At 44.8% G+C, this 26,451-nt stretch overlaps 1 protein-coding gene across 8 annotated transcripts in view; it reads right to left on the bottom strand.

Moving 5' to 3' along the window:
• COL26A1 (collagen type XXVI alpha 1 chain) overlaps positions 1–26,451 on the bottom strand; it is a 172,119-nt gene that overhangs the window by 116,163 nt on the left and 29,505 nt on the right. For 5 of the 8 annotated variants that reach the window (XM_057410751.1, XM_057410745.1, XM_057410747.1 and 2 more), the window contains exon 3: positions 18,491–18,594. In XM_057410751.1, the coding sequence (XP_057266734.1) occupies positions 18,491–18,594 (104 nt within the window). The remainder of the gene's footprint in view (positions 1–18,490; positions 18,595–26,451) is intronic. The other 3 variants (XM_057410752.1, XM_057410746.1, XM_057410750.1) reach the window with 1 other exon arrangement.

The following is a 26,451-nucleotide window of genomic DNA, read 5'->3' as shown; positions in this document are numbered from 1 at the left end:
AAGGACTTGGGTTTATCATAGAATAGCCCAAGGGAATGCTCTGGACCTGGAGAGGTCTTAAGCTTTCATTCAATCAGAAGCTGAAAAAGGACCCTAAGGCCACCTCAGCCTGTGCAATGGATTGGAAGGGTGCAGTGGAAGTATTAATTGCTCGAGTACCCTTAACACAACAAAGTATTCCAGTGGAAGCAGCTACTTCATGGCCTTGCTACAGACAAGGGTGCAAATACATAGAAACAGTGCAGCAAAAAGGTTGCTCCCTGCTGATAGGGATAAAGAAGCCAGGAAAAAGCAATAGATACAACAAGTGCATCCAAAGGAAAACAAGTCTTGCTATGATCCAGAAAAGTGGGACAGCAAGAAAGGGCCTAGGCAAATTGGGATTTTCTGATCACACAGGAAAGTCATGGCTCCAGCTTAGGGCTTGTCCACCTAAGCCTTGGATACCAAAGAAAAGTCCTCCCTAGTTAGCACACTAACTGCCAGTGTGGACACTCAAAGACCACAGACAAATTTTGCCCCTTTGGAGGCAAGAGCACTGCTATGTGCACTGAAAACAGAGTGAAACAGCTCTTCAGTGTATCTCAAACCTGTCCCTATGGCAACAAGAACAGAACAAGTTCTACACCGTCAACTGCCATCACTGCATGCTGAGTATTAAACATTGTCTCCAGAGACCTGCAGCGTAGACAGCTTCCAGGAAACAAAGTAATGTGATTATGGGTTAGAAAAGATCACAAGAGGCCCACGTATGGCAAGAGTTAGATCCAGACACAATTACTGGCCTGAAGCAGAAGCTTTACCCTCAAGAGGGGACACACAGATGGAAGAGCCATTTCCCTGGATACCTGAGGAGAGGAAGGTGCTCCTCAAGCGAGGAAAGGCATCATATCTGGACCTGAGAGCAAAATCCACAACAGGCACCCACACACTCATGAAAGATATTCTGGATGGCAGCATGCTATAATGGAGATGACTGGAAAAAAAGCATACTATGAGATCTGGAGACAAAATACCAGTAAAAACAGATGAATATTCTTGCCAAATTCTTTCACTTGAGGACTGTGTAATTAGGCCAGGGAAAGCACAACAGAATATGCTATAGAGAATAGTCGTGCATCAGCTTGTTAACCCAACAGGCCTCTTCCATCTCCAAAGCCTGGATTTCAGAGCAGGTATCTGACATGTATGGATTGCACCAAGTGGTAAGCCAACAATTCTGATCTCATCATGAAATTAAGCCCAGGCCAAGTGTGGGGAAGTCAACAGACATGCTAGACCCTTGTTAGCAGGGGAACGCTCCCTGTGGAGCAGTGGAGTTATGCCCAAATAACTGATGGTGGACAGGACACAAGTGACTTCTGCATATGCTGTTGTGTGCAGCACCTGCAACAGCTATCCTCTGAGCTTGCAAAGTTTCAGTCCCCAGGTACCAGACTGCCCATAACATCTCAGCTACACTCCACCATTCACATGCAGAACAGCAGCAGGGAGTCTAGACAGAAACTCAACTAGCATAACCACAGACAAGCCTACTGTAAACAGGATGCAAATATGGCCCATGCAACCCCACTTGGGACTACAGGGATGTTGCTGAGACTGTAAATAGGGCGCATTTGTGAAAAATCAAGCATCTGGGCACCACTGTGGAGTTCTCCGTCCCTTATCATCGCATAAAACAAAGCTACCCAATATAGCAAGCCAGTTTTCAAGAAGGTTGCTGTGTATCACCCCTTACGTGACCTTGCCTGAGTCATGACTGGACCCTAGAGTCTTCCTCTCCAGTTCTGGGCTCTAAGTAGATGGCTACACTGCTTCCCTTGAGACCCAGCGAGGCAGAAATAGGAAATGAAATGGAGAACAGGGAGGAAATTCCATCTCCCAACACAAAAAAATTAAGAGGCAGTCACAGAATTCTCCTGCTAAGAGGTAAAGAAATACGTACGCAAGAGCAAAGGCTAAAAACACAGAAACATCTTGTTAAACTTTTACAGTTTAACCACTGAACAAGCTACTTTCTCTCCATAATTTATACCTGAATTGTGTGTCTAGACATGACATCATTTTAAGGTATGCCTTGTGTTCTGTGGTAAGTTTACAATAACCAGAACTTATAATTGCTGTGGTTCAGGTCAGCAAAAGCGGAAAAAATATCCCAAGCCCCTTCGCAGCAGCTGTTCTTGGTAATGGGTTTAGGCTGTTGTTTTCTGTCAAGGAGACAAGGCCTAGCAAATGCTGAAAGCCAACATTCAACCAACTCCCCTTCCTAAAAGGGATGAATACCACGGAATCTTCTAAGGCAGCTTTATTTGGTATGGTTTGTATTAAAACAGTGAAGGACAGCCAGAGAAGCAAGGGCAATATAACATCTACTGTATGCCTGCAGAGACTGACAGCTACAGACACACTAGAGCCTGCTCTATGCCCATGCAATAAACCAGTTATCCAACTAAAGTAAGCCTGGGAGTCTCAGGTGGGATAACAACACACACCAGCATGTTCTCACTACTGAAACAGAAATGCCAAGGCTACAAAAGCTGGAACCACAGTACACTTACCACGCACCAGCCAACTCTTACTAGAGGAATGAACCCCGTGGTGATAAGGGCCCTGGGCCAAGTGACTTTAATCACATGAGGAGCTGCAATCACTGCTCTGGAGAGCATGGCATCCTATTGCATCAATTAAGTGGAATTTAGACAGTGGAATGAGGGAGAAATCTGTGTAACCTGAATTAATAAACGATGGTTTGGTTCTGTTTTGGGGTGTGGTTTCTTGGTTGGATTTGGGGAGTGGTTTCTTGGTTGGATTTGGGGAGTTTATTTGTTGGTTTGTTTTTTAACTGGCACTGGAAGCATGGGCAGGCTAGGTTCCAGAGCCAGGCAAGGAGGAGCAGGAGCTGGGATCAGAGCACACAGGAGGACACCTCAGTACACATCAACACTGTCTTTATGGCAGCAAGCAGAGAAACTCTTGTGCTGTCACATACAATGCAACCCAAAGATCCTAAAGCGAAACCTGGATCCACAGATGCATTGGGTGGAACTCATAGTCCATATCAGGCACAGGTCTGTCACGCCCAGGGAAATCCCAGTTGGAAGTGGCCTACAATGATCATCCAGTAAAACTGCCAACCTTTTTTTTGACAGAAATATTACCATTGAATTAAAAACACCTCAAGGTTACACCAGCCAGCACACACCCTGCCTTCATGTGATCTCTAAAGGAAGACAAACTATAGCCGTGATACCCAAAATAAGGTTAAAGACAATAAATTACAGAGGATGAAGTGAGCAAATTTCTAAGTCAAAAGGATATGCCATAACTATTACTGACATCTAAAAGGCATAAAAGATTGTCCAAAATCCAGCTTTCATCACCAGTCAGGAAAGAGCCAAGAGACATAGAACTTGACAATCACCGTCCCTTCTTCTTGTCCCACAAGTGATCCAATCCAGACCACACAAATGCTCACAGTTACAAGAATGTGAGTGGGTACAATCAACATACTGATGTGTTTTAAAATAGAATCACCTTCCCTCACTATGCAGGTCCCACAGCGTTTTGTTATACTACTTTTCCTGCATATATAAACATCAGTGGTCCAACTCTCATCATCTGTATTAGCTAGAGGAAAAAAAAACAACAAGAACTCTTGATTACTTCTTAGCTCTTCCAACACCAACTCAGAAACAGGGATCCATTTCAGCTAACAGTAAAAAAGAGAAAGCCCATGCTACTGGACTACACAGCTAGATAAGAGGCTGATTATGGTACCCAAACTGAAGCTAGTTTTCTATTCCGCTGGTTAATGCGGGCACAGGGCTGTCACATCCCTACCTGGATTGATCCACATTGATGTGACATCAAGTCACACAGAGATCTGGGCCAGCACAAGGCATTCCAACATACATTTCGAATCACATGCACACCAGGGACTCATACCTGGACCAGCAAACCTGACACATCATTGGAATGCAGGGTTTGTGCAGAGCTACACTGATTATTCACAGGGAGCAGCCCACAGTGTCACACCATTTAGCGCCATGGGGAGAGCTGGAAAGCAAAGGAAAACCATGACAGATGCTGGCAAAGACTGCTCTGGGATAGCTGATGCTTATGAGCAGTGGTGAAGAGGAGGAGAAAGCAGCCACTGCTTTTCAGTGCCAGATAAGTAAAGAGCAGTGGTGAGAACACCATTGCTCAATAGATCCCAAGGGAGCAAGAACATTCCTGCCCAAATGGTGCAGCTGACCCATTACATCCTCTGTCCCAACCTGAGTGCACATTAGGGTCTACAGCTGGCTTATAATGAAAATCTGAAGTCATCAGGGCTGTTCTGGCTTCAGTTTTTGTTAAAGATGTTGAACATCAGCCCAGGTTTGGTCAAAAGGTTACACAGGTTTTCAAATCATTCCAGCTTGCAGTGACCAAAGGTTGATTTAGGGTTTGCTGTCAGAGCGTATCTGCATTTACAGTTCTACAAGCTGCCATAAAAAGCCAGGTGAAGATCAGAGTTTCTGCTGATTTGAGATATAAACGAGGTACAAAACCATGTGGATAGGAAAAAGTATACTCACTCACTCTGGGATCATCACAATTCCAAGGACAAAGGACTGATAAATGATAAGCTTTTGATATACTTCAGGAAAATAGTGCTCTCTTTCTCCTGTCAGCTTTTAATGAGTTGGAAGAATGAAACTTACTTTTATTTTATCTCTCCTGTTTAAAATCAGAAAAACCTAAAGTTTAACAATTGAACTTGTAGCAGGAAAGAGATTTCAGGGTGAATGCTTATATCCCAGAGTTTACAGTGTTCAGCTGTCCAGGTCTTGGAGACCAGCACCGAGTGTCAAAGGACACTCATTCTAGGAAAGAGCCTCCACTAGATATTAATAAAGCCATCTAAATGCTCATTCACATTCCCCGCTACACTGTTGTGTAAAGAGCTTACAGTTTGATGGTTAACATCCTAACTACCACTGCTAGTAGCCATTCTGCTTCCCTAAGAGAAGAGTAGGGCAAGAGTGATACCTTTGTACAGACAACTCACACTAGAAATGCACTTGAACCTCTCACTTAGCAAGGAGAATGGTTTATTTTCCTGTGTAGCTAATAAAAAGCTGCTGTCTTGCTGTGAGTGCTAATATTAAAACATAAGCAAGAATCTTCGAGTTCATGTTATGTTAAACGTCACCCAATACCCATCCTCTGCATCCCACACAGACAGACTAGATGCAATAGAAATAGCTGCTTATTTATGTTTCCATAAGGACTAGCAAGGACACAGCCACAGGAGAGCGTTCAAGGCATCTTTGGCAGATCACCCTGGGAGATGTGTTTAGCAGATAATACAACTGGAGAACACTTGAAAACCCACTGTTTGTTTAATCACTGGAGGGTATGTTTGAAAAGATCAAATAAGCCAAGTTTAGGAGTAGCTTGCTCCCCTCATTTAATGGGCTGTAATGTTTTACAGTGCAAAGCCCTGAAGCAATACAGCTAGCTGCAGCATTTGGAGCCATCACCTCTCAAATACTATGAACCATATGAATTTAACAACTCTCACCACCAGTAAAGAGAAAACCAGAACCTTTGTTACTTAAAACTCAGGCCTTGACTACTGAAGCTCAAATACAAACCTGTGTCTGTTGTCAGCCAGTGTATCTATTGCCCAAGTCGGCACTGGAGAAGAACTTAACCAAGAGACTTTACAGTTTCAGTTTCTCAGTGGTACCACAGCAGTTTCTATGGCTTGTGCTTAGAAAACACCCTCTTTCAATAAGAACAAGCCCCAAAACCTTCAGAAAGAAACCTCTAGTGCTTGGTCAGGTGAGCCACCTTTGATATAGTCACTGGCAGCGGGAAGCAGCCTAACAGAAGCCTGTCTGCCATCAATGTTCCTGGAGGGTTTTAAAACAAAGAGCTACCTAGCAATCCACATGGGCCCCTGCACTTTCCATAGCGGATACACAAAGACTTCTTTAGCATTACTGCTACAAAAGTCATCATTTACAAATTAAACATCAAATTCTGATCTTGACAGGGTTTGTTTTCTTCTTTCCTTATGCTCATGTAAGAAGGAATGCATTTTATTTACAGGAAAATTAAAAGACAGGAATTTCTTAATTTCTTCAACCACCTCTTAGGATCTCCACAACCAAGTGATCAGTCTTCTAGACCCATATTTCTATGATCCTCTTGACTTTGTTAGAATTGCTGTCCAAATTAATCCGAGTCACTGCCTTGGGCAATCCTGCACCCTACTCTGTTCATTACTGGATGTGCAGTGGAGGCAACAGCTATCCATGGCATTGCAAGGCTTCAAGAACAGCAAATAAAAGTCACAAGCAGCACTAGTTTTTGAGTTACTCAGTTGATGGTATTAGCAACCAGAAAACCGCAAATGTTACAAGAATTTGCCTGTCAAGAAGGAACACATGTAAGATGTGGTTGCATCTGTAGTATGACCCTCATGTTGCCTTTCTTATATACTGCACCCATTGCTATGGATCTTGAAACATCTGTGCCTTTCCAGTGACTGATTATCCAGAGACACGCAACAGTGCTCAGTATCTATAAGAAGCCAGGGACTGAACCCTGAGTTTATTACAGAAAAGAGCTGGAGTAAGCTGCTTGCCAGAAATCCAAACTCTAGCCAACAAGTCCCTCCAGGCTCACTTGGAAAGGTCTTGTAACCTCATTGCCGTATGCCTGCTGGGCTCAAAATGAAATGCAAACTCACATGTTACTTGTGGATTTGGATGCACTATCCAAGGAGGAGACAAATCGGGAGCCCAAGCAAGAAGCATGTGTTATGAGTCCAGAATAAACTTTATCATTCTTTAATGAACTTCATGATAGCAGATTTTCACAGAGCCATTCCTTAATGGCCTTGCCGCTTTGGTGGTTGAGGGACCTAGTACAATCCATTTAAATGAGTGAGGTTTCACTCTCTTACACATTTAATGAAGTCTTTCATTAAATGTTGTTTGAAATCTAGTTCATGGTACAAAGAATCATAGCTGCTTTCTTCAGGAAGTTCAGCAGCTTTTGCTCAGCCTTCACCTCTTTAGGAACTGTAGAGTTGCTAAAGACCCATCCAACAATCGTTCTTTACGCCACAGTTACAATCAGGGATCTTGCAATGCTACACTTGCTTAGGAACTGATTAAATGTTTCCTACTCTTCGTAATCACATGTATGTAGTCCTTAGAATGAGTCTATACCTACACCTCTTGCCCAGCCTTTTAAAAACATGAGTTAGCTCCTAATGACCGCCAATTCTGGTGGTTTTAAGAGAGCTCATTTGTGCTGATGCTATTTCCAGCTGCATACATAACATACACCTACTAACTGCTGTAGCCAGTTGTCGTGGTTTAAACCCAGTCAGGTAATTCGTTCGCTCACTTCCCCCCCTTTCTTGCCCTCCCCCTGCTCTCGGAGGGACGGAGAGGAGAATCAAAAGAATGCAACTCCCACAGGTTGAGATAAGAACAGTTTAGTAACTAAGGTATAACACAAATCACTACTGCTACCACTAATGATAATAATGATAAAGGAAATAACAAGGGAACAGAATACAACACCTCACCACCCACTGACCGATAACTCGCCCCCCAAGCCCGACCAAGCTCCGACCGATACCTCCTCCACCCCTGCAGTCTCCCAGCCCTTCCAGCTAACTCCCAGTTACATCCTGGGCATGACGTGCTGTGGTATGGAATACCTCTTTGGTCAGTTTGGGTCAGGTGTCCTGTCTCTGCTTCCTCCTGGCTTCCCCTCCTCCCTGGCAGAGCATGAGGCTCACAAAGTCCTTGGCCAAACCAAAACATCATTGTTATCAGCTCTGTTCCCAGGCCGAAAGTCAAAACACTGCACTGCACCAGCTACCAAGGAGGAGAAACATGACTGCTACTGCTGAACCCAGGACACCAGTAATCAAAGTTTACCAATCTCATTAGTTCAGTACAGTACAAATCCCATCAACTATAAACAGCATATTCCTTTCCCAGCCAAATATTTTCCTTTGCAGATGCAACACACCACTTTCAGTATTTAAGATGTTGGGGCTCAGAGGTTCAGCACCAATTGGGACCAGCTTTCACATGAATTCAGTGGTAACAAGCCTCAGGTTACTCAAATGCTGAAACTTGACCTCTCAGGCACACTGACACATACGCATGCAGGCACCCCTATCCATAAACACATAAACGTTGTGTGTCAGTCTCCTGGATGCATTAATAGTTAATAGTATACTTGGTCAGAGTACTTGTAGCACTCCCGCATGGCATTCATTCTCCTGAGAGCGAACTTCATTCTACTGTCTTCCACAAACTCCATTCCCTCCCCTGGGAGCCTGCTACCTTCAGAACTCCTTCCATTTAAAGTTTTGCATCTGACTATTCCTGCCTCTGTGACTGTCCTTGACTGAATCTCACCTTATGGCTTTCTGCCCAACTGTACAATTTAATCAAGGCTTGACTGCATTTTAATCCCAGTCTACCACGTATTCCCAGTACTGCTCAGCCTCTAACACACACAAATTGATTACAGGGCTCTCTCATTCCTTAGACTAACTCCAACATGAAATAGCAAGCTCTGCTGGACCGAGAACAGCCTGGGTACTACTCCATTTGAGACCTCCACCCAAACTGACACAGTCTGAACCCTAACTACAGCACGGGATTTCTTCTGAGCGAAATGTGTATTTCCAAGTTGCTCCATCTAATTCACCTTCCTGTAGCTTCCCAAATCAAGCTGTATGGACTTTGCTGCCTTTATCCTGCTAAATAGCTCAGAGAGATGTTGGAATGACATGCACTGAACATAGAATCACAGACTGGTTTGGGTTAGAAAGGACCTTAAGCTCATCCAGTTCTAACCCCCTGCCATGGGCAGGGACACCTCATGCTAGACCGTGTCACCCAAGGCTCTGTCCAACCTGGTCTTGAATGCTGCCAGAGATGGGGCATTTACCACTTGGGCAGCCTGTTGCTTTTGTCTAGCACTTTTCTGTGTTTAACTGAAATTCAGCTCCACTAGAAATTATTACTTGGAGTAACACTTCTGGTTCCCCTTTTCATAACAAAGAATTGAGTAAGAATAAGGTCTAGGAGTCAGCAACATGGGAATCTGATGCCTACCTCTTGCTTTCACCTTGAAGTCTTCTATAAAACATGAAACCAGTCTCAACATTTCTCTGGCAAATCCACCTCAGCTCCTACTCCTGGGCTTGCAATTCCACTTCTATTCCAGTTCCTTACATTCCCATTTCCACAAGGCAAAGCACCCTAGAATAGTTGTAAACAGTTGTACTGGGGATTTAGATCCCCAGTAAATCTCCTCTGCCTGAAGAGAGCTTTTATGTGGATGAGACTTGGCCTGCTTAGGTATTGCAGCTGCCTGAACTCCTTTTTGTTGATGTTTTAGAGCAGCTCACAACTGGAACCAGTTGTCACAGAAAACACAAATGTTACTGTACCAATTGCATTAATTCATTTAATGAAAAACCTACAAAAAACAGAAACAAAGATCTCCATCTGCCTCACCCCCTAAACTTGGCTCCAGTTCAGCTTCCTACCAACTGCACTTCTCTCTGTACACCATGGCCTTCTGCAGCTTTTCCCCTTCGTCTTGCAACACCTTATATCTTTCTTACCTCTTACACATGCAAACAGTTTGCAATGTCAACAGCTTTGTTTAAAGTTATTAGAAAACCTTTTGCAGAAAGAGTGCCTTGGCCTGCCTGTGAAGAGCTGGCAATGAAGTCTCCTGTCTTGAGGAATATCCTTTACTCTCATGTCTTTGAACCTCAGCAGTACAAGATACTCTTCCATCACCACACAAAGTGACCACTCATCATTAGAACAGCTCTGCACAGGAATCTTAGAGCTTGTGTGGTGCAAAGTATGCTCTTGTCTCTCCTCCAGTATGCGACAAGATGGAAACAAGAGGTAGCAGCAGGACTCTGAACCCAGAGTCACACTTAGAGGTGAAGGCTATATCTAGGGATGAAAAGCAGAAATGTTGCCCTCATCTCTCCCTTATCCTCACTAACATTCATAGCTGCACAAGTCTGTACTACCACTAGGGCCAGATATCCAAGATAATTGAAAGTAAATGAATTAATGCACTCAGAAGAGCTGGCACTCTGCAGACCAGGCATTACTGGCCCACTTGAGTATTCTCCTGGAAAAAAAAGTCAGTAAGCTCTTCCTCAAGGAAACATCCCATTCAACCCTGTTTGACAGCAAGATTAAGTTAAACACATTTCACAACTAAGCCCTTGAAAAGGAACAGGGAGGGAGCTGCAATCCTGTGTTATGCTCAAAAATTAAACACAAAATGGCTTGTGAAATGCAATTTAAAATTGCAAATTCAGTAAAAGAGAGATACTCCACTGCCACCCCTTCCAACTGAAGGCATTCCCTATTAAAGGAATAAGCCTTATTTCCTATTTCTGATTAAAATAAGCCCAAGTTATCGCAGCAGCAAGGGAGCTCAGCAACAGCTTCAGGAGGTGGCTTCAATTCTTCTTCCGTTGTTATCTATAATTCACTTGAAAGGCACCAATACAAACGGTGGACACCAGTGAGGAACTATTCCTCTCATTTAGCTCTTTCATATGCGATGGCAGAGTGGTATACATCCAATACCTGCTGCCTTTGGTTATAAACACAACCCCACCTTTCCTCCACCATACCTGACAGGAATGCCTGTAGAAAAGAGGAACAGTGGAGTTTTCAGGACAACGTTGCTCATGAGTTTGGTACAAACAACATTTGCAGGATTGATGGCATAATGTGTCACAACCCCTTTTTTCCAGAAGGGGACACTACTTTCCAGCCTACTCTGCATTAGTCCAAAGTCCTCATCCTGGATGGAAGTGATGGCTTAGCAAAGTCCTCCAACCTTTTGGCTATTTTCACATGACTTTCAATTGCAGCAGCAATCTGGTCTGTTTATGCAAAATAGCTTCCTCAGGGTCATCCCTCCTCTATTCTTAATGTACCAGTGACACCAGCTTACCCCATAAAGGTTAAGAAGGCAGGTGGCAAAAACCAGAAGCCATCAGAAGGCATCTCCAGATTGGGATACTGGAAAACAAAGGATCCAATCCTCTCACACAGCCAAACCACCTCCGAAATTAGCAAATACACTACACAGGGTATCTCCCCAGGTTCTGAACACCCACCCTCATTATCTGAGCATTATACACTTCTTAGACCTCTCCAGAAGGGCAGGAGCACTCGAGTAAGGAACACCTCTGTGGGCAGGTTTTCAGGCAACCATGCTGCAGGCTGGGCCTTACCAGAAAGAAACAGTTAAAACCAAGAAACTGCCACATCCATCTCATCCATTCTCTGCCCTCTGAGCTGACCATTGTCCGCCTCAGGATTAGAGTTTAGCATAGACTAGTGACAGTCACGCCAGCTCCCCACAGGAAAAGCAGAACTACTATGTCAGAAGCATTTCTAAACCTGATGAAAGCGAGATCTCTATTTCTTAGGCAATTCTTTTGTTGCAAGATTTCACTACAGTGTCTGAAGTTTGGCAAGAATAAATATATCAAAAAAATAAAAAGCATCAAAGAAAACTGAAACCAACAAAAGGGGAGACAACCAGCGCACAGAAGTCAGCTGCCTTTTGAAAGCAGATTTAGAAGTTCCCAATGCAGGATAATAATAATAGAGGCTGTAATAATGTGATTCCTACATACAGAAAAAACAGCTCCTTTCTAATGGTCTCAAGAAAACACAAAGTTCATCATTGTGAGGATGAATGGCAAATAAGTGATAACTTCAGGGGAAGACAGAAGTGCTAAACGGAACATGCACATGAGAAAGCAGCAGGTTAAAAGCACAGGGTTCAAGGAGGCACTAAGGATTACGACAGGAAGACACCATTAAAAGGCTGTATGGGCTCTTCAGAACCTCTCAAGTTCTGATCCCAAGTAATGCAAGAGCTGACCTGGGTACAAAAGTTTCAGTTTCTACTTAATCAGTCACCAGAGATGTGTTTAAAAGTGTTTACACAAATCTAATCAAAAATACTTTTTAAAGGCTCTCAGGTCCACCACCACCAAATCTTTTGTCAAAGAGATAAGCAGTGCCCAAGGTTTCCATGCTTCCCTTCTCCCAGCAAGGAGTCCTAACCTGCTAAAAAAACACTAGCACCACAGATGAATAAGAACTGGCAGCATTTGCCTTTCAGTAGCCAACTGCTGAAGTCAAAGGTCTCCCTTTTCCACCCTGCTCAAACTTGCTTCGCAGGCTCACAGCAGAGTTAGGAAAGAGCACTCTGTCCCCTTGGCTGACCTCCTCACCAGCAGCATCCTGGAAATTCTACTCATCTACTCCTGTGATCAACACATTATAACTCCCAAATGAAAGCAATTTCTTCCTGTGGACCTTTCCTAGTCATTTCTCTGCTTTGCGAGTGCTCCAAGATTACTACCCTTTACGTTCTTTACAGGGTCACAAGTACTAAAAGCAGGATTCAATGAAGCCAGCATTGCCAATGGCAGCTCCAAACATGACTGGCAATGTTTTTGACAACACCTGCCTCTGAGGTAGCCTAGCTCATCAGCACTTATTTTTTCTGTCACTGAAGCAGATAAAAAGAAGCTCAAGAGACTCCCAGCTTCAAGGCAGAATCAAGCCATGCCATCTCTAACAGGCAGTGAAGACCCTGCCCAATTTCACAGACCATCTATCATAGTAATTCACCATTTTTGGTCTTTCCAGCAATTTCAGGATCATAATTACTATTCTGCTTCTATCACACACTAAAGCCAGTCGCACGGAAGATGAAGGTGAAACCCCATTAGGAAGCAGCAACACCGGCAGAGACATGGAAGAGCCATACCTTGCCCTTGGCATCCGTTCTGTGTAAGGCAGGACCTGCTTTATGACAGCAGCAGGAGCTCAGAAGCTCAAGTCAACTACTCAGGACTTCCTTCTCAACTCTAACCTTCGCTGCTGCACTCCACCACTTCCCAGAAAACTTCCCATCAGTTAGTTACACCAGCACATATGGAGAGGCAGAAGTCACTAAAGAAGCCCCACAGGCTTCTCTCTTCTGACAGCAATGGGAAGAATCCTGCCAGCATGGAGAGAATGATCCAGGCAGAGCAGACACACCAGTCCTGTGTTAGCCCTACCCAGGGCAAGGTTATGTTCACTCCTGATTAGAGATAAAGCAAATGAATAGGAAAGACAAACTATAAATAGGTGGGTCTGTCACTTGTGAATTAAGAAATACATAGCTAAGAGAAACAGAAAGTATTCAAGGTATTTGGGAAAGTAAACGAATAGCTCATCAAAATGAAAAAGATTCACTACATACCACAGTAATTTGATGGGAGCTAAAAACCTGGGGATAATGTAACAGTGCAACACACAGCTTTTCTAATTGTGTTGAGATGACATCTGCAGATACTTAACACTCCTCTTACTTTGACATTAGGTGCTGAATAAAATTCTCCCTGTTCAGATTAAAAATGTCCAAAAAATGAAACTACTCCGATGCTGGAATGCAGAGTCAAAGTCTTTGGAGATCTGACAGGGATTTTTGTTTTGGACCTCATATCGAAAGGGAAGATGAACATTTAGGAACTGTTCAAGTAGTCACCCAGCACTGATGCCAGAAAGCGCTCTCAGCAGGCTGCACATGCTTCCAACAGTGACCACACACTCCAGGAACTTCTCAGAAAATGTGATCAAGGGTGACACACATGTTATGCCTGAAGCCAGAGGCTGCTGAACGGTCAGTGTGCTGCTGGGAGTGGAAAAGAATTGGGTGACACATCATAGAGTAGTTTGGGAAACTTCTGGTGGACCTTCAGCCTCACATTGAAGAGGCCACCAGAAACAAAGCAGGACGAAGTAGAGCATATAGAGGAGCAGGAGGAGTATGCTATGGAAGAAAATATCAGGGCAGATACTGATATTATGTTTCTGCACCTGTTACTATAGGTGCAGAAACATAATTCCTGAGAAAGCCACTTGCACCCACCAGCAGTTCCATCAAGGGTGGTAATATATTTTGACGCTCTTACATGAGGTATTTTTGAAGGCAAGTTTACTGAGTTAGTTACCACATTTTGCTACCAACTTACTAATTGCTTTAGTAACTAGAGTTACTAGGAAATTTAGGTTTGCATTTAATAGTCTGTAACACGTATTCACATAATGCACTTACCATATCTAATAAACATTAAACTTCAGAATGAGAAGATATTTTTAGATCCTTTGTGGAACCAAACACCGAATTTCAGTTTCAAAGATCTCAAAATTACACCAAAGCCACATTTCACTAAAGGAATTGCTGAGCCAGTCTCTAGTAGAGAACTACATACATGCAAGGATCTGTGCTAGATCCAAACTTGAAAGGAGGGTACCTCAGCCTGCCATGCACCTGCAGCGTAGAACTGCCTTGCTAACCAGAGAGCACCAAGACAACCATGTCTGGGAGAACATCACTGCTCAAATGGAAGCTCTTGCTTTGACTACAACAGGAGTTGGGACTCTGAAGTGTGAAAACATCATTGTACTAGGACTTAGCAACAGGAACAGATAGTGCAATGCCTTTTTTGACTCCCACTGCCTTCTCTTACATGTTCGCGGTTTCTAAGGGCAAGACGAGAAATGCTCAGTGGCAGTAAAGAGCTCTGAACTTGCTGTCTGTGATACACAGACTTAACACCCCTGCTTCCAAGCAGCGGCTACAAGGAAGAGGGAAAAACAAGAAGGAACTGAAGTACTTGACAAAAGGAAAAACACGAGCTCAACTCCTGAAGAGAACTACAGGGATACCATGGGAAATGATACTGCATAATCTACACAGCGTACTTTCACAGTTTGGAAGTTCTACGGTTAACAGTTCACAGGGGAGCAAACCAAGACCTGAAGAAGCGAGGTCCCATCAACACCACTCTGAATCCCCTCTAAAGCACTCTGATGGGCTTTCAGACTTTCAGGTCTCTAACTTTGCTGGTCATTCTCATGGCTTTATCCAATTTTGTATCACAATTGCATTTGCTAGTTTAAGATTTTCCTGGCAGTGCAGTTCTGCATCTCTCCTCCTGAGAGCAAGAAACTTTGTGAAGCAGTAGTAAAACAGGAGAAAGTTTTTGCACTCTATCATACCAAGAATGAAGTCTTCATTTGCTTATGCTACTCTGAAAATTGTAAACACATGGGAATCCAAGAGGTTTGAAAAGTCTCAAGATGACAAGATACAAAAAAATAGTTATTAAAAGTAGATGAAAATTTTCCAAGAACTGAAGTGAGGAGGCAAGGGGAAAAAAAGGAAGTTCTCAAAATAAACTATTAAGCTTGGAATCACCATGGCATCACTTTAGAGGTGCCGAGGTTACTCTTGGAGCTGCTTCTTGCCCAAAAAGCTAAGCTGTCTGCCATCAATCTGCCTCTGGGGTAAATAGGATCCTGGCTACTATCCCAAATTCAAGCAGTACAAACAAACAAGAAAGAAGTCTATGTTAGATTTCTAAAGTGAAACAAGACCTTGCCTAGCTGGAGAGCTCTAGGGCAATGCTGAGCCCCTGAACTTGCAAGTGACACTTCTCCTCTCCCAAGAGACTGCATTTGCCTTTGAACTTTCAGCCATATAGAAAAAAGGCTGAGTTGAAATGTCAGCATCATCTTGGATTCAAATCAATCAGCTTGATGCATGATTGCAATAGCTAAACCACTTCACCTCTGCACTGCCCTCATCCATATGTTCTTTATATCAGCAGTCAGCAGACTGGGTGGCTCAGTGCATTCATTTCCTGTCCTAGGCTTGGGCTCCACTTTAAACAAAACAAAACCCCCTGAAACTGGAAAATAAAAATTAGCATTTCCTGACAGTTAAATTCACCAGACTTGTTGCATCAAATCTCTTTCTCCATCCAAGAAAGTTGCAATAAACCCTTTGGGAAGCACTGGTACAACTGGCAAGTTTTAGCTATCTGCTCAACCAGCTGGTCACACTTCCACAAAACCAATAAAGGAACTGGATCCCTTTCAAATGCTGACATACCTTTGGGTGAGGGGAAAGCACTGAAGGGAAGAGCAGAGAGCCCCAAGCAGTGCCAACTTAAAGAAACAGATTGGAAGCAGCCATTCCCACCTCAGTAAATTAATAGCCCACTGAGTAGCAAACTCTCCACCCACTTCTCCAGCTGGGCTTCCTCCAGATGATGTTGCTCTTTATCAGCTACAATGCAAGAGTTAAATTCCCAAGATAATTTAAATCTAAACAATGTGCAGCCTTCAGCATTCATGTAGGTGCCTGCCAGCTGGTGACAGTTAAGTGGTTACTTTCTCAAGCTAAACTTATTAGCTAAAGGTCAAGACACTCTGGAATAATGGAACTGCATTCAAAGCTTGCTCTACCAGAGCTCAGTGAGTCACTGTGGAAGGGGAGGTTTCTCATTGAAGGTGTGTTACAGCAAGCCAGTCTCACCAGGAGTATGTCATACTTCGGGGCTACCCATCCAGGGTGGACTGTTTACTTTGCAAAATAAAAGTTGACTTCCCTTAGGGAGCTAACAAGGAAGCCTGTACGTAGTAAACAGCTGCACTGCAGCCTTTGAATGACTTCAAGCTCTTTGACTTGGTTTCCCTGGTTCACCCTCCCAACATCTTCCCTTATGAAATGCTAATAGAAATAAATCTAGAAAGGGCAAAGAAGGCCTCATATAAAAAATAACCCCTTCTCCACATAGGCTACAGTGGACACTGCTCCAGAACAACACAGAAAAGGAGCAGGCATCAACCCTGCTCACTGGGGATTAAAGACAGAATCAACACATAGGATCTCTCAAGCCTCAAGATGCAAAACAAACCCACCATGGATCTGAAGAGACCCTGCAGCCATGCAAAACTGCTCTGTGTGCTTGAGCAATCCATTCTATCTCCTGGCTTAGTCTGTCCTACTCATGGAAATGCAGCCTTGTTATTCCAGAGCTCCCAAGGAATGGAAACTTTGGCCTTCAGTCTCTGGAAACAGGAGCCATTCTGAAGTGAATGGCTCAAGAGCCACTGTAGTTGCCATTCTGCTGACACATGGAGAACAACAGTGACCATCAGAGAATTCGCAATAGAGCATTTGCAATAGAGCGAAAAGGCAAGTTAAAAATAGCTCACATCCAATCTGCCATCAATCATACCTACCTCACATCAGCTTCAAAAGCACCAGCTGCACATATGAGTGAAATGAAACAGTGAGGAGAAAGCTGACACCAAAAAAAAAGATGAAAGCATTTTGAGGTTCTACCCTGTTAATTTGCTGTGGCTCCAGAACTGCCCTGGTTTGGTTTTGTTTCAGTTTACTTGTCTGTTTTCTTTCATCTGCTGTTTCCAGGAAGGACCCACACCGATGTGAGCATCTCACCCTCTCAGAGGAACCAGATTTGCAGTAGAAGAGAGCACAAAAAAGAAAGTACAAAAGGCTTTATAACAGATTGCCAAAAAAACCTAAAACACTCTTTTCAGCCCTTTTTACTTACAATTCCAAGTGACATGAACATTAAGAATTAGCATAAGGAGCAAGTAAATCCTCCAGGTTTAAAACTGATGCCTCTGGACAGTTTGAAGTGCTGTGTACAGCACTAGTGTCGACACCACTCCTAGAAATCAAGGGGCACAACCCTTCTGTACTAGAAGGTCATTTTTTTCCCTCCTCCTTTCAAGAACATAGGGCTGTTGGTAGCGCCAGATGTTTTAGGGAGGGAAAAAAAGGTAAGAATAATCTCACATATGAAAGTGAGGGCTGGCTACTGGCTTTCTGCTCACACTCCACATGCCGTATCCAAGGCCAAAAGAACAGTTCCACCTTGAAAACTGACTGCATAAAATTGTCACCTCATTGCACAGAGCCACTCCTGTGAGATCACCGCTGACTTTCTCAAACAAGCTTATGGTGGTTTTTTATTTGCCCTGAAATCTGCAGAAACAGATCTGGCACTGCAGGAGAGAGCTGGATTCTCTCCTTTACACCAGCAGCACCACTAAGCTGTAATTACTCTCACCTGTCAAAACCTACAGGCATGAACAGGCTGCACACACCAGCTCCTCGGGTCCCCAGTCAGATCAGTTGAGCTGCAGCTATTTGGGAAGTAACAGTCCTGCCACAGTCCATCCTTAGCATCCCCTGCAGTAACAGGTAAGAAACCAAGGTGCTCACAGAAGCTTCTCTTCCTCAAGCTCGCTTCTTCTAGCAGCAGGCTAAAATGCAAAGCTGTCTTCTGCAGACTGTAACTTAGAGTAGTTTTGCTACTTAAGGCTTTTCTTGAGCTTCTGGGAAGCTATTGTTTTCTCAGCAGCCTGAAGCAAGCTGCTGTCTGCAGCCATCATTCTTTGTGGCTGTAAGGAGACAGCTTCCTAGTTAGAGATTTGCCCTAGTAGTGTGATTAGCACCAAGATATTGCAGCACAAAGGAAACTACCAGAAGCAGCTACAAACGTTGCTGGGTAACTCACCCTCTTCACAGTTGCTCCCCGTGAAGCCAGGGCAGCACCTCCACTCCAGCGTGGTCACCGTTCGGTAGGACATTTTATACGTGGGCCTGATGAGAGTCCTGTAACTAACACAAACAAGAAGTCAGCAGGATGCACTTATGTACTCAAGGGTGGTGTTACTAATTCACAGCACATCTGCCTGCCTGCCCCAGAGCACTCAGCCTCCCCTGGCTGCAGAAAAAGGGGACACACAAAGCAACATAGCAATGGTTTACTACAGTATGGATCCGATTCAACAACCCTGATTTTTCTCCTTAAGCCCTCACAGTCTTCTGGCTCTTCCCCGTACCTCTCCTGCAAATTATGCTTTGTGGAGGTCCCATTGCTACCAAGTCATTGCAAGTAGTGGAGATGCTGACTCTGGTTTCCCTTACTCTGCCTGCATGTGGATGTGTCTGACCTTGAACAAAGGCTGCCTCATTAGCCTTTCCTCACTCAGCACTAACAGAGGTTCCAAAACATTACTCACAAAAATATAAATCTCTCATGTGCCTTCCCTTTTCTCACCCCCACCACTCAGATCCAGGGTGTTTTAACACAGCAGCATAACAAACATCATCACAACACAACACTTGCTATACAAAACAGATGTGGACAGGCCAGAGAGGGTCCAGAGAAGAGCCACAAAGATGATCCAAAGACTGGGCAGCCATGTGAGGTCAGGCTGAGAGAACTGGGTTTGTTCAGCCTAGAGAAAAGAAGGTTGAGAGGAGTCCTTATCACCATGTTCCAGTATTTAAAGGGTGGCTACAAAGATGATGGAGACTCCCTTCTTACAAGGAACCACATGGAAAAAGATAACCAGTGATTGGTACAAGTTACCCCAGGGGAGATTCCAATTGGGCACAAGAGGAAAATTTTTCACAATGAGAAACAATCAGCCACTGGAATAATCTCCCCAGGGAAGTGGTGGATTCCCTGATGTTGGATACTGTTAAGATCCAGCTGGACAGGGTTCTGGGACATCTAGTCTGGGTCATGCTCTAACAAAAAAGGTTGGACCAGATGATGCCTGAGGTCCCTCCCAACCTGGTATTCTGTGATTCTATTAAGACTACATCAGTGATCACCATGGAGCCTTTTTCCCAGCTAGCTGACCCATGCCTCAGGTTTCCCCATAGGAAACAGGGTTACACTCTTCCTCACCACAGCTGTGGTTCTGCAGGACGTATTGGTTGTCTTCATGTCCAGCACACTGAATCCCAAAGTCCCAGTTAAAGCACAAGTACTGCCATGCCCCACTGGAAACTAAAAGGCTACCTGCAGACACAGGCAGAGCTGTGGAAAGCACCAGTGATTCTGAAGTCAAGATAAACCAGACAGTTGCATAAATGCCAGCTTTGCTTTTAAACCAGCAGCCCTTCAAAGCTGGCAGAGCAGAGTTTTCCCAGTATATGGCCAGACAAGTCACTGCTGCTATTCATGAAGCTAAAAGCAAACACAGAAGTCATACTCTACAAGCTCCCCTCAAAATTCTTCCCCTTGTTTAACAGCCAAAGGAATTTGGCACACACAGGGAGAGGCTGAAGCTTTGGGATTACAGTGTTGCAGGCTGCAGCTTTATGCTTTTTTCTCAAGGCCAGGCAGACACAAGCCCCAGCACTGGGGTCTTCTCAGGGGAAGAGCCTCCTCCTGCAGCGTGAAGACCCAGCAGAAGACAAAGCACAGCCTCTGCCTGCTCCGCCTGCAGCACTGCCCCAGGCTCAGATGCACAAGGCCAAAAGGGAGCTAGAAATTGCAGGAATCTCATCCAAAGCCCCTCCCTCCAAGGGGCAGCAGGTACAGGTGTACATCTAGGAGAGCACTGCAGCAACATGGGTTCAAATACTCTTAAGAGCAGTAACCAAGGCTTGCCAGGAGGGGCTGCCCATGTATGTCTTGGAAAGAAGGCAGCAGCTCAGTCTTTGGGAAATTAATTTCTCAATAAACCGCTGCCGATTGTTTCTTATGCCAGCTGCCAAACACAGAAGCCAACTTCTCCTATAGCTAACAGACAAGAGGGCTGCACAAGCTTCCTCCTGAGCATGGGGCTGCCTGCATTTGGAATGGCACTGGCCAGTGATGGGAGAGCAACGCTGTCTCCTGAGAACATCACGTCCTTGCCCTCCGAGCAGCCAAAAAGCACACCAGTGACAGCTAACACTGACAACTGCAATCCAGGCACTCATCTCATACACACTGGGCAGAGCCAGCTTGTCCCACTTAGTGTTTTGCACTTCTGCATCCAATGGTATTCAGGAGTTTGCAGTCATGAGTGAGCTTGAGGACTCGGCACCACGTTGATGTAGGCAGAGCTTCAGTGTTTTTTCAGAGAGACCCAAGGCATGAAGACTTCCAGTATCTTGCTGAGGGTCTCCCAGAAGAGCTCTGGCAAAGCTCAGGAACCAAACCCGAGTCTCTCAACTCCCAGTCCTGGCACTGGACTCACGACATCTTTCCACACACAAGCCCTGAACCATCAGTCAGAAGTTCATGACTTTGTCACTAACACCACAGCTGGACTTGACCTCAAGATGAAAGTCTCCAACCCAGTTACCAGTGTCCGGAGCCAGCTAGTCTCCAACTACACCGTGATTTTAAAACCATGTTTCTGCCAACACCAAGATGTTAAAACTCTCTCAAACTTCATTATGAAGTGTGGAGAGTGGCTTGAGCCAGACTGGAATCTTGGCAGCAGTTCTGTGTCGGGGAAGTAGCTATAGTTTAATCCTCAAACGAGCGAGGACTTCTCAGGGCATGACAAACATGGGGCTCAGCTGTCACAGCCTACCACCCACCCTGAATTTCCTGGAAGAGTCCCGACATTTGCAGCTCTGTTCAGCATCGTGCACTCACGCATGTGAAGTGGTCCCAGCTTGCTCAAATCTGCTGTGATGTTGCTCTGGTCTCCATAGCACTGCTTTCTGCCACCCATGTGAGATGCACCAAGGTCTGTTGTTACATGTATCATCACAACATGCAGCTTCCCAACTGCTATTCCAGGAGGGAAGCAAAGAAAACTCCTTTAACGAAGCATCGCCACTGCCTGATACCAGAAGTGTTGCAATTGGAAGAAAGGGGAAAAAAAACACATGGGAAAAGGAGAGAAAAAGAGCATACCTGTTACAGATCAGAAGCCTTGGAATTAGTGTGTGTGGAAAACACGACAGGCAGAAAAAAGGTTTGGCGGTGGAATAGGGAAGCTTCTCCCTTGGATGCTATCCAAGCCACAAGCAAATAGCAAAACCACAGTAAGAAAAGAGGTTAGGATGAGCTACAACCTGAACCTTTTTGGCTTCCCAGGCAGCCAAAGGATATGTTTGGCATATACAGTCCCCTGCCAAGCTTCCAAGCACTTCAAAGAAGCAAACTACCAGGACCTGTCACTCTACCACAGGAGACAGGCCTCATTCACCAACATGTGTACTGAGGCTCACAGCAAGGTCCCAGGGAGTGTGGGAAGAACCTAGCAAACTCAGCCAGCACTACTGCTGTCATTGCATCAGAGCAAACCCTTAGCTGCCCCTGGAGACTGCCTGATGGTGTCAGACAAGCTACAGGAGCTCACCTGCCTGCAGTCCTCATTTGGGAAACAGTCTCTTGCTTGTGTCTCTGTGTGACTGCCCCGGAAGGGGTAATGTGGGAGGGAGCATGAGATGACTGATTAACTGTTTTGGGGCTATGAAGCTAAAAATACTGGAGAAGTCGGGACATGGCAGCCAACAAGTCTCACACCTCAGCACACAAGGATACATTCCCCCTGCTCTCAAGGAAGTGTCACTGAACACAACAGCCAGACGTGGCACAAGGAAAGTGTCACATTCTTGGACCAGAGCCTCTCAAATCAGGTCAAAACCAGAGGCGTGATCTGTGCCCTGACCCAAGCAGGACAGCCTGTCACACACAGGAAATACCTTCCCCATTATGGATTTCCCTGCCCTTTGACACTTACAAAGATGATGTGAGAGGGAAGGTGTGAAATTCATTTCCACATCACAAGAGATGTTTTTTTTAGTGTGATTCATTCATTCAGCCACTGCAGTTTGTGCCTGAGGAGACCTCGGCAACCTTCAGAGGCTTCTATTCATTTCCATTCAAGTTCCAGGTTGAAAGTTTCAACCTCACTTACTGGTGGGTTTCAGGATAACAAGAGGAATGAACTTGCCTTTTGACTGGCAAAGAATCTGGAAACCAAGGAATCCAAGCTTGCTTTTACCTACTATTCTTATGGCAACAAATCCTACATCAATGCAGTGGGTCCAACCCTGTATATCTAACTGGCATATTGCCTTTCAAACGGGCACAATCATTTTCATTCCAAAAAGTGCTATTTCTGCATTAAAACAGAGCCTGTTTCAGAGAAGCTATCAAGAACTTGGCTCTGAACATCACCATCCCCACTCTAGACAGACCACCATAACTATCCCCTCAAAGCCCACCAGACACCCATTACACCACATAGCTTCTCTACAGAACAGGCAAGGTAACTTCACCTCAAACTAGTGCCACAGCTGACACAGGGACAAAGAGTACCTTGGCCATCACGTTTGCACACACAAGCATGGCAGAGACCATCACTTGTGAATGAGACCTGTACTCTTTTCTTTCCCACAGCTCCAACTTTTCCAGCACAAAGGCAGCAGTTCCCCAGGGGAGAACATAACCAGGAGTTTCAAACATGCTCCTGCAGACACTGGACAAAACACAAAACCTGCAGCTGCAAATATGTTGGAGGCCACTGTACATCTTCTGCCTTTGCCAAAGGGGAGGAAGAAGTCTCTGTTTAACTCTCAGCATGTCTCGTTTGCACAAGTTAGAGAGTCTAAAACCCAGAAAACACAAACTTACAAAAAGCCCCTCCTCAAGCTGTACACAGGAGCAGTTTACAGTCTCTCACTCCTGAGACAAAGGACACAGAGACAGATGTTTCTGTGCCACCAGAGTAATCATCAGCTCCTGTCTTCATTAACAATGGGATCTCAGTGCTACTCCAGACCAGCACTGCCCTGCCATAGCAACGAGGAGGAAGAGTGCCCAGACAGCATGTATTACATTGCGAGATCAAAAGGCCCTCACTAGCAGCCTGAGGAGACCCGAGCACAGCCTGCAAAGCAGATGGCCCTCCACCTGTGCCCAGCCAGCAGCACACAGCCACCCACACTGCTCCCAAACCTGAGAACGTGCCTTTGTGCTACAGCTCAAACCCCTTACACACCCAGATCTCCCATGCATCCTGCTCACAAGAGCACAGTTCATCCTACATTTACATCCTTGTGTGCACAGGAGAGTAGGAATCTTTTTCCAAGCATATGACTCTATATCTTAGAGAGAAATAACAGAATTAAACACATAAGAGATGGTGTGTAACAAGACGTCGAACAGCAATCCTAATTCCTAATGCACTGGAATAAGCTCTGGAATTTATTATTCAATTGACTAGAAAGAAACAGAGGATTTACTATGGTGTTACTACTTCTGAAATTGAGGAGAAACATCAGCTAAAGGCCAATCTCGTGGGTGACAGATCCCCAAACTTCTCCTACTGACCCTGTAGCAACAGTCTTAAAAAGCAGAAAAGACCAAAATGGATGAGCCTGCTGAATTCCTTCTTTGTTATTCTGTAAACTAGCTTGTAGAACCCCTCTGGGAGAAGAAATGTGTTAAATGAAAACAACAAAGAAAATCCAAAGTTCAAACCCACCAAAAAGCAAGATTAATTCATGCAAGTTCAATTGCCAATGTCATCAAAAGCACACAGCATTTGCGATAAGCCAAACCAGCAGGAATACTGAAAGGGAGAGAACCTGCAGTAACTAGCAGCTGGAAAGGGCATCAGAGCCCAGACTTCCCCACCTTTCAGTGGTGTTTGAAGCTAATGGATGAGTAACTTCATGCTGGGGTTCCAATGGCTCTTGCTGAAGGAAGAAGACCAGGTAAGCCCATCCCTGTACAAGCCAGTTATGGGTTTCCAGGGGAATCTTCAGATTCTGAAGCCAGAAAATGCTGCAGAGACAGGATGCCTAAAGTCTAGAAAGTGAGACAGATATGTGACCACTGAGTACAGCAAGAGAGAGCAGGATAAAAACCTCACAAAACTTTGCTGGGAACATTCATTTTTCTCAGATGAGACAAGTAGGAGAGGAGACAAATATCACTCTCAAGCAGCATGCTTCCAGAAATGAGAGAGGGATTTTCACAGCAACAACAGTTTGAAGCAGAAAATGTTTGTCTTCTGAAGGCTATAACAGTGCGTGATCTGCCTGGCTGTTCATCAGTCACCTACCTCTCAAGACACTGTTTCACTGACCTCAACATTCATGCACAAATACTGTAATGAAAATTAGGCTGATTTTGGCCAACTGGGCTATAGCAAGAAGTTGTCTTATTCTCAAAGTCATAAAACACAGTAAGTCAAAAGAAGTGCTGTCCTCATCTTCAAGGTGAGGTGGCATAACCTGACTGAAGACACAGAAGTCAGGAAAGCTGCACCAACTGGAAGCAGGCCTCTCATCCTTGCCTGGCCTATGAGACCAACCCTGCTCAGTGAGCCTCAAGGAGCGCAGCATCCTCAGCATGACAGCATTCTGCATTAGCTGCCGCAGCAAAGGGACTGCTCAGGAGATGGGTTACCATTCAGATGCCTGGCTTTATGGGGAGGTGGGTGCAACCATCCAGGCAGCAAAGCCCCAGAGATTACATTGCTATTGAAACACCAAGACTTTATCACTTCCTTCAGACAGATAAACGGCATATGATTTTCTAAGTACACCAGGAGTTTCAGCCAGGCTGCTGGGAAGTTGCCTGTTCACTTCGTAACGTGACAAAGCAAAGGCATATCCTATGGCGTGCAGAAGCTGAAGCCTTCACTACACAAATGGAAAGAGTTCAAGAATAGATCTGCTGAGGGAAAAGTCTCCAGCCAAGACTGCTCCAAAGCAACTCAGCACCCAAGCTAAATAAAGAGTCTGGGGTGGAGGGCAAGAACAGAGCAGCTCATCCCATCCCAGCCAAGATGATGACACTCCTGCAGAAGTACAGCTGCCAGCTGCCCAACAGCAAGTGAACAGAGAGCAAGGACATCACTAAAGCTGCTGGGCTGGGGATCTTGTGGATCCTCCTCTGTCAAAGGCTTGACCCTGAGCTGCAGTTTGTGCAATAAGGGAAAGAAACCTAACACGAATGAATGGGAGACAGGAAATAGATTAAATCCTTGTCTGGCCACACCGATGTCTGCTGTAAGCTGAGTCTCTACCAGAGAGCCCCTCTCAGCTGTCACCACGAGCTGAGAGATGCCTTGGGTTTTGGCTGGCGTCCCTTTAGCTAGTGAGCAGCCCGATAATGGGTGCTGGCAGAGTGAAAGCTTCTTCAGATACCGACTCCCTGCAAACAAGGAGATGAAAACAGTTTGTTTCAAGTGCAGCTGGGAGAAATACTATAAAGCCAAACTAATGCCAATGGCTGACTGACATTTTGCATTGCCTACAGTCATGCATAAGATCTTGTGAATCTGTCTGTGCCCCTCTTCAAGCTCAAGCACCAGAAATCTCACTAAAGAAAAAGACAAGGTGCCCAGATGTTGTTTGTCTTTTTGGCAAAGGAAAGAAGATATATTACCTGAACAACCACAGGGATATAGAGAGCACAAACATTTTTAGCCACTACAAAACCTGGAGTAAGTCGATATCACTAGAAACTAAACTTCCAGAAAGCCTGAAGGCAGAGGTACTAGTACGGAGAAGGTAAAGAGGAAACAGAAACAACATTGTTTGATGGGAATGAAGCATTGGCCATGTGAAGCATTCCTGCTACACTGTCATGTAGAGCAGACGGAGTCAGGCAGGCAATCCTTAAGAACCACAGAGAAAATACAGAAGCTCCTCCATATTACAGGAACACAATCAAGAGCTGGTGACCTATAGAAGGGATTCACTGTTTCCCTTTCC

Source organism: Pezoporus wallicus, unplaced genomic scaffold, assembly GCF_028554395.1.
Source record: "Pezoporus wallicus isolate ANWC-B61680 ecotype Strahan unplaced genomic scaffold, APGP_CSIRO_Pwel_v1 contig_8705, whole genome shotgun sequence".
Lineage (NCBI taxonomy): Eukaryota > Metazoa > Chordata > Aves > Psittaciformes > Psittacidae > Pezoporus > Pezoporus wallicus.
Note: the sequence above shows the minus strand (reverse complement) of the source record. Positions and strands in the feature narration are given on the sequence as shown.